The sequence below is a fragment of the Nanorana parkeri genome, unplaced genomic scaffold (genome assembly GCF_000935625.1).
Source record: "Nanorana parkeri isolate BGI_ZX_2015 unplaced genomic scaffold, ASM93562v1 scaffold2253, whole genome shotgun sequence".
NCBI lineage: Eukaryota > Metazoa > Chordata > Amphibia > Anura > Dicroglossidae > Nanorana > Nanorana parkeri.
Window position 1 is genome coordinate 40046 of NW_017308521.1, and position 9452 is coordinate 49497.

General features: G+C 43.3%; 1 protein-coding gene across 1 annotated transcript in view; it reads left to right on the forward strand.

Moving 5' to 3' along the window:
* Positions 1–244: 244 nt before the first annotated feature.
* The window catches only part of GTPBP6 (GTP binding protein 6 (putative)), a 27048-nt gene continuing 17840 nt past the window's right edge, over positions 245–9452 (forward strand). Inside the window, exons 1-3 of the mRNA XM_018573153.1 lie at positions 245–639; positions 4940–5077; positions 6044–6114. Coding sequence (XP_018428655.1) covers positions 294–639; positions 4940–5077; positions 6044–6114 — 555 coding nt within the window. The 5' untranslated portion in view covers positions 245–293. The remainder of the gene's footprint in view (positions 640–4939; positions 5078–6043; positions 6115–9452) is intronic.

The window sequence follows — 9452 nt, forward strand, 5'->3', positions numbered from 1 at the left end:
AAGCTGCACTTTTCCAGCACTTAAATTGTACATTGTTATACAGGTCCATACACCAAACCACGAAGAAGAAATGGAGGAGAGAAGGACAGAGGAATCTGGTTCTATATAGGGACAGTCCCTACAAATCAGGGACATTAGGAGCTATGACAAGTACAGCGATATTTCTTATCAGTCACAAAGCTCCTCCCTTTCCCCCCCTCACTGGAATTGACACATGACAGCAGTCCCCGCCCCCTCAATACGTGTGCTCAGAGGCTGATCACGTGACCACGTGGCTCCGCAGCGTGTGCGCGATGTTTATCCTCCGGCTGCTGAGGGGATGTCACGCTGTGCGGAGGGTCAATTTGGCCTGCGGTAGCTCTCGGTATAACGTGGTGTCGTTGCTCAGTCGTGAACGGCTTTGTACCCCCGGGCTCCGCACGTTATGGAGCAGCACACCATGCAGGAAGGGTCGGACCACGGGCCACTGGGATGGGGGGGATAACGGGGACTGGAGCTCCGGCGAGGAGGATGAAGAAGACGACGAGAATGTGGAGGAACTTTTAGTGTCTCGGACGCCCAACCTCTATGGAGCACAGAAGATTGTCATTGTACATCCAGACGTTAAATGGGGGGATAAGAGGCAGCGTGACACCACTGGTAATGATAACCATACAAAGGAGCGATGAGGAGGAGAGCGGGGTCACTCCTGTGTCAAATGTGACTTATCACCAATGAGATCTTCCTATGTACCATCTTTATTCCTATGTGCAGTAGCCTTTAGACCAGGCAGAAGTCACAACTTAAAGGAGAACTATGAGGCGAGTGAAAATCACTTAGCCTCATAGTTCTAGCCGACCTGTGACAATGAGACTGTCACAGGTGGCAGAGCCAGCTGTCACTCAAGCAGCTGGGTGGATCCAGACATTAATGTCCGGATCCGTCCTGGCTGCGGCGTCTGTTATCTCGCCGTATACTGAGCTTAGGGTGACGGGAGGACGCTAGTTTGTGTCCTCCCGTTACCCTTAGAACTATGGGGTAAAGCCCTGACCCCATGGTTAATTCTGCTCAATTAAAGTGACAACAAACTCAGGAGTTAGATATTAACTGCATTCAAGTACCTGGCTAAAAATGTTATTAACCCTTGTATTGGGGCTACCCCAGCACTGCAAGGGTTAACTTTGTTTTTTGACTAGAGTAAAAAAAAGTTATACTCCGCTGGTTCTCCTTCAGAGGTTAGCCTCTGGAACGCACTGTATCGCAACTCGGCCAGCTCCCTGTGGTAGGGGCTCTGGCGGTGCATTGAAGTCACTGGCACAACAGCCACACACCCCCTCCCGCAGTGCCATCACCCGCATCAGAATGTGTGGCACTTTAGTAGTGGCAGTGCGATCTACAAAAATAGTGCTTGCAGCATTTTTGCAGATCACACTGGACCGGAACGCAGGCACTAATGTGCCACATGTTTGGGGGCGTGGCTGCGGTGCCATTGACTTCAATGCACTGCCACATCCCTGAACGCAGGGAGCCGGTCGAAGTGCGTTCCAGAGCCTGACCACTCTGGAATGCACTGTTTATGGTGCGTACCGGCCCTCAGACCAGTCCCTGGAGCATCTCTTCCCCTCCACTGCAGCAGTCTAAGGATCCTAGAATCACCACATCCAATACAATGTATAGGACATGAGGACACTGCAGCTTAGGAAAAGGGAGCACTGCTGGCTCTGAGGATCAGGTGAGTATAACTTTGTTTTTTCTTTTGACCCTAGGCAAAACCGAGCAGTTAATAAAATTTGTGCCCGGGAGTTCTTCCTTAACTATTAACAAAACTGCATTACTCAGCTGTAGATCTGCAAATCATCTCTGAATTGGTGCTGTCACTGTCCTTCCTCCTGGAGGGTGGATACTATTGTTCCCCATGGCCCCTGTGTGTGTGTTGTAAAGTAGTCACCATTCCAAGATCACTCAGATGATGACCTCGTGTTTAGTTTACTAATTTATACTGTAGCCTATCACGGGAGAGAGCTTGGAGCGATTGCTACTTTATAAACACATACACTACCGGTCAAAAGTTTTAGAACATTTTCCCAGTTTTTATTGAAGTTTACGCAGTTTAATGTCTCAATGTTCTCTAAAAATTAAAGCATAGGACAAATTAACAATTGGACATCCAAATTGAATCATCCAGTTAATCCCAAACCAGCTCGATGGGGTCTAAGTCTGGAGACTGTGTTGGCCATTTCATGATTTGAAGCCTACTGTCTTGTTCTTTTCTAATAAGATAGTTCTTACACAGCCCGGAGGTATGTTTTGGATCATTATCTTGCTGTAGTATAAACCCCTGACCAACCAGGCGTACACCAGAGGGTATTACATGGCACTGCAAAATGCTGCTGTAAAAGTTTTGGTTCAGGTGCCACTCACTCTGCAAGTCGCCAACTCTGGATTCAGCAAAAGTGCCCCAGACCACCACGCATCCTCCATGTTTGACATTGGGACCATCCTTTCACCTACTCGACAGCGTACAAAAACCCTGCCTGATGGACTGCAGAGCTCCGATTTTAATTAATGGGTCCATAAGACCTTCTTCCAGTCTACAGTAGTCCACTGGTGGTGCTTCATAGTCCAGATAAGCCTGTTTTTCTTACTGCCACTCGACCTGTTAAATCCGCAGCTCAAAGTCTTCTCTTCATGGTTGGAACTGAGACTTGCTTCGAAAAGCTGTGCTTGAAGCTGTTGTCCTGTCAGCCACCTGTCACGCAAACTTGACTCTCAGAAACCTGTCTACTGATTCTGTTGTGGCTTTGTGTCTGCCAGACCTCTTCCTGTCAGATTTTCCCCCAGTGTCCAAGTGCCTTTTAATGATGTAGGAAACTGTATTCGCTGACACCTTGGCTTTCTTTGCAATTTCTCTCAAGGAAAGACCTACACTTTTAATGGTTATAATGGTCTGTCTTCCTTCTTTTATTCATTTGGCTTTTTCTCACCATTTTGAGAGTGATGTATACTACTTCCTGCAGTACAATACTGCCCAAATATTGTTTAAGACTGCGTAGTAACACCCTCTGGCAGTTTACTGCTTACTTTTTGTACCATTTCAGGTTATTCACTGGACTTGAACTGCTTACATTTCAGTAAAAACTGGAAAAATGGGAGTGTTCTAAAACTTTTGTCCGGTAGCGTAGGGACCATGGGGAACAAAAGTAGCCACCCCCCAGAAGGAAGGACAGTGTCAGCACCAATTCAGAGATAGATACGTTGTTGATCTACAGCTGAGTGATACACAAATAAGATACATTTTTGTTAATAGTTAAAGTGACATTAAAGGATCATTTTTATTTTTGTTAGCACTTACCCTAAATTATGTCTCTTAATCCGATCTTCCTCTTCTTTCCTGTTGTTTTCAGCGGTGTGGCGGCTCTCCGATCCAGCGCTGACTTCTCTCTGCTTGCTGGCACTTCCTGTCCCACGTTGTCTGTGCGGGTGCATGTGTCGATAGACTTACCTTGCGTCTCTGCTCGTCTCCCGGCCAAAAATCCAAACTGCGCATGCGCCCACCCCAAGGTGCTTTGCGGCCACCCAAGCAGTTTCGGATTCTTGGGCGGGAGCGCGCAGCGAAAACAAGGTAAGTTTAAACCTCTGTTAAAGCGGGTTTTTTTTTTTACTTTTTGCATATATCTACTGCTTGCTAGCAGTAGAAATAGGCAAAAAAACGGAGGGTTTAGAAACCCTTTAAGGTACTTGAATGTATTTTTAAGATTTAACTCCTGAGTTTAGTGTCACTTTAGGAAACACAGCTATGTTTCTTTCCTGCCCCCAACCTGTGATAGGGCAGTAACAGATAAATGAGGTAATATTTCTGATCTCTCCTCCTGTCAGCATTTTTTTTTGTCCACACATTTGAATGCAGGACATCTGTTGAGAAGACGAAGGAAGGGTTGCAGAAAATGTGAGAGCTCTTGTACAGGGCAGGTGATGACGAGGGTAAAATTGGGAAAAAATGTTAGTACATGTCCTAATCGCATTTTATTTTTATTAGAAGCTTTGTCCATATGATTTTAAGGATTGGCCATTCTAGATTTAAGGAAAGGTTAACAATTTCGAGATGAAGGAAGGGAATTCAGAACAGAAAATCCAAAAGATGAGGGCTGCCGGAGAGAGAGCTGTGCATGGTATAAGGTTATTAGTGAGTCGGTTAGTGGAAGAACAGAAAGGGCTTCTGGGAGATATCTGTTGAGCGCATGAATATGGCTGGGACAGTTTTATTCTCCGGGTTAGATAGGAGTGTGAAATGACTGACATTGATGGACAACAGAAGAGGAGTGGTGTGAAGCATGGGAACATTTGTGTTTGACATGGGTGACAGTTTATTAATGTTGCACTTGTACCCTGCAAGCCCCCAGCCTCCTTACAGTAGGAGTCAGTTTTTAAGGAATAACCAATGCTAGTTGATGATTAGACTGGCGTCCGTTTGGACCTGGTTACCCCCAACTCTGACCTGGCCCGCAAAACAAACGGATCAGTGTTCTGTTTTGACAGACTTGATCGTGCTGGATAGGGGGTCATCTGATGTAAACAGACACAAGTCCATTTGCATTGGATTTTTCCCATAGACCAACATGGGTCCAGTCATTTCAGTTTTTCCCTCCATTGCAAGATTGCACAGCGGTGACATCCGACCTGTACTGCTCTGCTCAAGAGAGGATCCGTGCACAGATCCTCTCCTGATCAGTCTGTGTGAAAGGGGCCTAAATGTGCACTAGCATTCTGCCCATGTATATGACGCATGGTCAAGGTTTAGGAACTGGATTTCTACCTTCTGCTGGTAGGATTGCTAGCTTCACTGCTTGTGTTTATGGAAAATGATTACATTAGAAATAATTTGTTGCATTTTAGAGTAGAACTTCTGTTTATGTACAAACTGTTCTTACTAATGGCCTTGTCCTTCTTTTTCTTTCTCCAGCTGAACTTTTGGTTGCTGAAGCAGTCGCTCTAATACACAGTATCCCTAACTGGATAGTTGTGGATAAGCTAATCATGTCTACAAAATCACCTGATCATAAATACGTTTTTGGCAAAGGGAACTTTCAGACTCTTACAGGTAACATTGAAGTTGTTGTTTGCACTTTTGGTTTTTGCAGTGTATTTGGCTCCAGTAAGTTATGTCATTCCTGAAGAAATGATCCTAAACAAAGACTGGGTACTGAAGGTAAGAAACTTACTAGTAATGTTGAGGAATATTTGCCTACGGGCACTTGGTTTTTTTGTCAGGCCAAGTATTGTTACACATTTCATTAATTCGGGTATACATGGGTAGAATTTCACAAGAACGTTCCTACGAAAAATCACACTGGAACATTTGATGATGACATCAGAGGCTTGGCAATTGTTGTTCAAAGTTTCGTTTTTATTTAACATTTGATTTTGGAATGAATGGAGTTTTCTCAACGAAGACCACATTTAGTGTTAGAACTTCGTTCAATCGAGAAACATTTTCCAACATGCTCCTTCTGTGAAAGGGACAGAGAGGAGTGTTGATGACTGATGTAAAATCCTTTCTGTGGTCTCTCTCAGCTGCAGTTTGGATAGGGTCATGTTTCCTCCATTGGCAGAGAAGACATTTTCATAAGCAGCATTTTGTGTTTTTAGGTCAGGCACTTTGGCACTCCAGCCAAGCCCCATGAGGCATTGCGAGACTCTAATAGCCACATGCATGACTCGCAGAGGTATTGATGGGATCTGTAGTTTAATCACAGCTGGTGCACCAAGCTTGCCTAATCCTGTTCTAGACTCTACAGCTTGGAGGTATAGCTGCAGCCTCATAAAAGTATCATTCTATAGAGTGAGTTGGCAATATTTCTTGGTAAAGACCAAAATGCACAGACAAATTATTTATGTTTACTGGTCAGAAGTGATCATTCTGAACAATTATTGACTGTTTTTTTTTGTTTTTTTTTTGTCTTTTCTCAAACTGCTGCTGTCATTAGTGAAATGTGTAATAAAACAACTCAATCCGTTTTCTGGGTTTATAATCAAACTTGTAACTCCCTGTTTTCTTTTGTTATAGAAAAGATTAAAGCAATTCCTCAGGCCACTGCAGTTTTTTTGAATATTGAAAGAATATCTCCTTTGAGTGAGGTAAAGCTTCTTTATATGAAATGCCTAATAAAGACAAATTTCTTATTGTAACTGAAGCCATAAATAACTATTCTGAAATGGTACTGTGTCTTAAAATTTGTTCATAAGCTATGCAAATAAAGCAGATCATTCTTTCTTGTCCATTGACATACACAGGAAGTTTTAAACCTTCCAGCATGGTCAGCCTTAAGCTGGTCATACACTACTACATTTCCAAACAAACATTTGTAAGAAAGATCTTTCTTTGCCACCCTATGATGTCATCAGACACTTGATGAATGTCGAACGAAATTTTGTTTGATTCTATCATTCGATTTTGGAATGAATTAAGTTTTTGGTATGAAAACCACATTTACTATTAGAATTTCGTTCATTCGAGAAAAGGTTTCCATCCTTCGACTTTTTTTGTCACTGTTTTGAAATCGATTGTTGATTTGATCCCATCGATTAATAGAAAGTCGACCGACCGCACAGTTGTGGCGATAGCATGGTGACCCTCGGCACCGGGCTCCGTGTGGGCGCTTTCCAGACTTCCCTTTGGTTCAGTTAGATACAGAGCCCTATTTGAGGTCTGGAGCCCCTGGCATTGCAATTGCACGTGCACTGTCTGAAAATTCACTTAGTGACTAGGTCATTTGGGACAGCCACCAGGATATTTCTTATCTTTATTGGTGACTAGGCGCTGCTGTTTCCTGACGGCCTTGCAATGGAAGGGGTTAACACTGACATCATTCCGCTGGGTGGAGTGTTGTATGTATGTGCATTCTTCACTCTTTCTCATTAAAGAGTGTCAAGGCAGCATCGCCCCACTGCTTCGAAGAGCAACATGGAACTCTTCAATCTCTTCCTGCTGCTTCATGTGGTGGGGTTGGGGGGTAAAACGAAAATGGTCCTGCAGTGCCGGGTGCCCTCAGCACGCTTTTCACTAACGGGTGAGGGACTGCTTGTAGTGCGCCCCCTGATAGTGGAGATATGTTTTAGCCCCAGCTTCCTTCAGAAGAACAGATTCCCTTTTTGGAAGGGCACCCCGGCTTCTCGTTTCACCATCTCTAGGTGGCTTAGATAGACCATTGTTCAAGCTTATGGTCTTAACCCTTTTATTGCCATGGAGGGTTACGTTGAAACAGAACTGTTGCAGTAGTCCAGCTCTGTAACCCTGGTGTCCACTGCAGTTTCAGTGGCTGTAACTTTATGGTCGCTTCAGGGACCAAAACCTTTTAGGCACCCGGTTCCCATCTAATTATAAATGACAAACTAACAAGCCACAATCCCACCCATTCATAAAATATACACCACTCCCCAAGGTTGCCACTCACTGGGACTGTAAATAAACCCGTCGCAGCTGACAATCTGTAGTAGCATGGGGGAGCTTAGAATGGCCATAGTTGTATCTAATTCATAAAGAATCCCTTATGCCACTGGAGCTGTTACCAGGAGTTTTGTTCCCTAGTAACAGTACTTTAAAAGAGAACTATGGGGGTAAGTGTTTTTCACCATAGTTCTCTTTAGGGTCACGGGAGGACATATACTAGCGTCCTCCCGTGACCCAAAGCTCAGTATAAAGCGGGCTACAGCTCGCTGTATACTGAGACCGCCGCAACCGGGACGAATCCCGACATTACTGTCGAGGTCCACCCAGCTGCGTGAGTGACAGCTGGCTCTGCCAATCTAGAGGCCGAGCCAGCTACACCCGCCCCCTCCCGTCTGTTCCTCCATTCAGCGCTGGAGGATCGGAGAGCGGACGGGGGAAGAAAAAAATGCACATATTTTGCACTGTGTTGTGGTGCAGATACAGGGCTGTGTGGGGTACAGATAAGGGTCAAAGAAATAAAGCAGGGTAGAGGGATTGCTTTCTAATAGGGAGGTAATCAGTAAGCATGTGTACATTTCGGAGGTGTTCCTAACATGAATGGTGAGGCTAACGAAGAATAGAATTCTAACCTAATGTGAGGCAGTAATCATGGGTGAGTAATAAATCCAGATGACTGAGGTGTTTATAAAATGTATCATATTTGCCCTGTACTGTAAGCATCCACTGCTCAGCTTCCAGTATTTTGTCAACTTCTGTTTTTCTATTCTACTTCAGTAGGGCAGCGTTCCTGTTACCAAAACCGGGGAATGGGGCTTTTTGCTGCATTTAAAGAGGAACTTTACCAATATCTTTAAAATAACAACAAAGACACCTTTAGAAATGTTTAGTAATGACAAGCTACAAACACATCTAGATAATTTTCAGCTTTGTATTCTTTGCATACCTTATTTCTCTTTTCTTCCCCAGTCTTCTGACAGTGGCCATGTTAACTAAGGACAGGTTACTAGCTCTCCCTTTACTTCCTGGAACTCTGGCATATGTGACTATAACATGTGGCAATGCGCTGCTGATGTAACCTTCCCAGGATGCAAAGCTTTGGCACATTACATCATTTGTGCCAGAAGTGGACCAGGAAGTAGATTAACTCCTGTTTGTAAGTTAATTAAAAACTAATGAATGTAAGATGATCTTAAATCTGCATGCTGATGTGATTTTTAGTGAAAGGGGGTAAAGGTCCGCTCTAATAGTGTGAAGTCGTACTACAACCTCAATTCTAAAAAAGTTGGTACACTGTGTAAAATCTACATAAAAAACACAATGCAATGATTTGCAAATCTTATAAACCCATATTTTATTCACAGTAGAAAATAGAAAACATCATGTTTAAACGGAGAAAATGTACCACTTTACATTAAAGGATACATTTTTTCCCCCTCCCCCCCATGTTAATGTCAGCACTCACCTTAACCCTTTCGCTGCCAAGCCCTCCGGAACATTTTTCAAATCAGCTGGCCAAGCCATTTTTGAATTTTCTGCAATTTTTTCCCATTGATTTGATTTTCCACTGCTGTGTTGTTAGTGTTTGTAAAAGACCCCCCAAACCATATATTTTCTGAAAGCGCAGGCCTGGTAGAATAAAAAGATGGTGATACTAAATTTGTAGGCCGTGCGATAATTGTGCAAATGTTTCTCAAATTAATATTAAACCGATAAAAATACACAATTCAATTGATAAAACACACTAAAATCACTATCAGCGCACAAAAAATAATAATTTTCTGACTATATCTAAAAGATAAAACTGTATTGAGTTAATAAATAACAAATATTTGCAAATTTAAAATTGCGCCTTTTGCGAAAAGGTAAAAAAATTACGGTACGCAAAACTGTAAAAAAGGAACTTATGTTAAAAAATTGTTTTCACACTGTGTTGGTGTTTGTGTTGTGATAAAATGATACAGGCGTATATTTATTGCAACACAAAGATCACAACGCATGGCAATGCGTCACAAAGCTTTGCCATGCG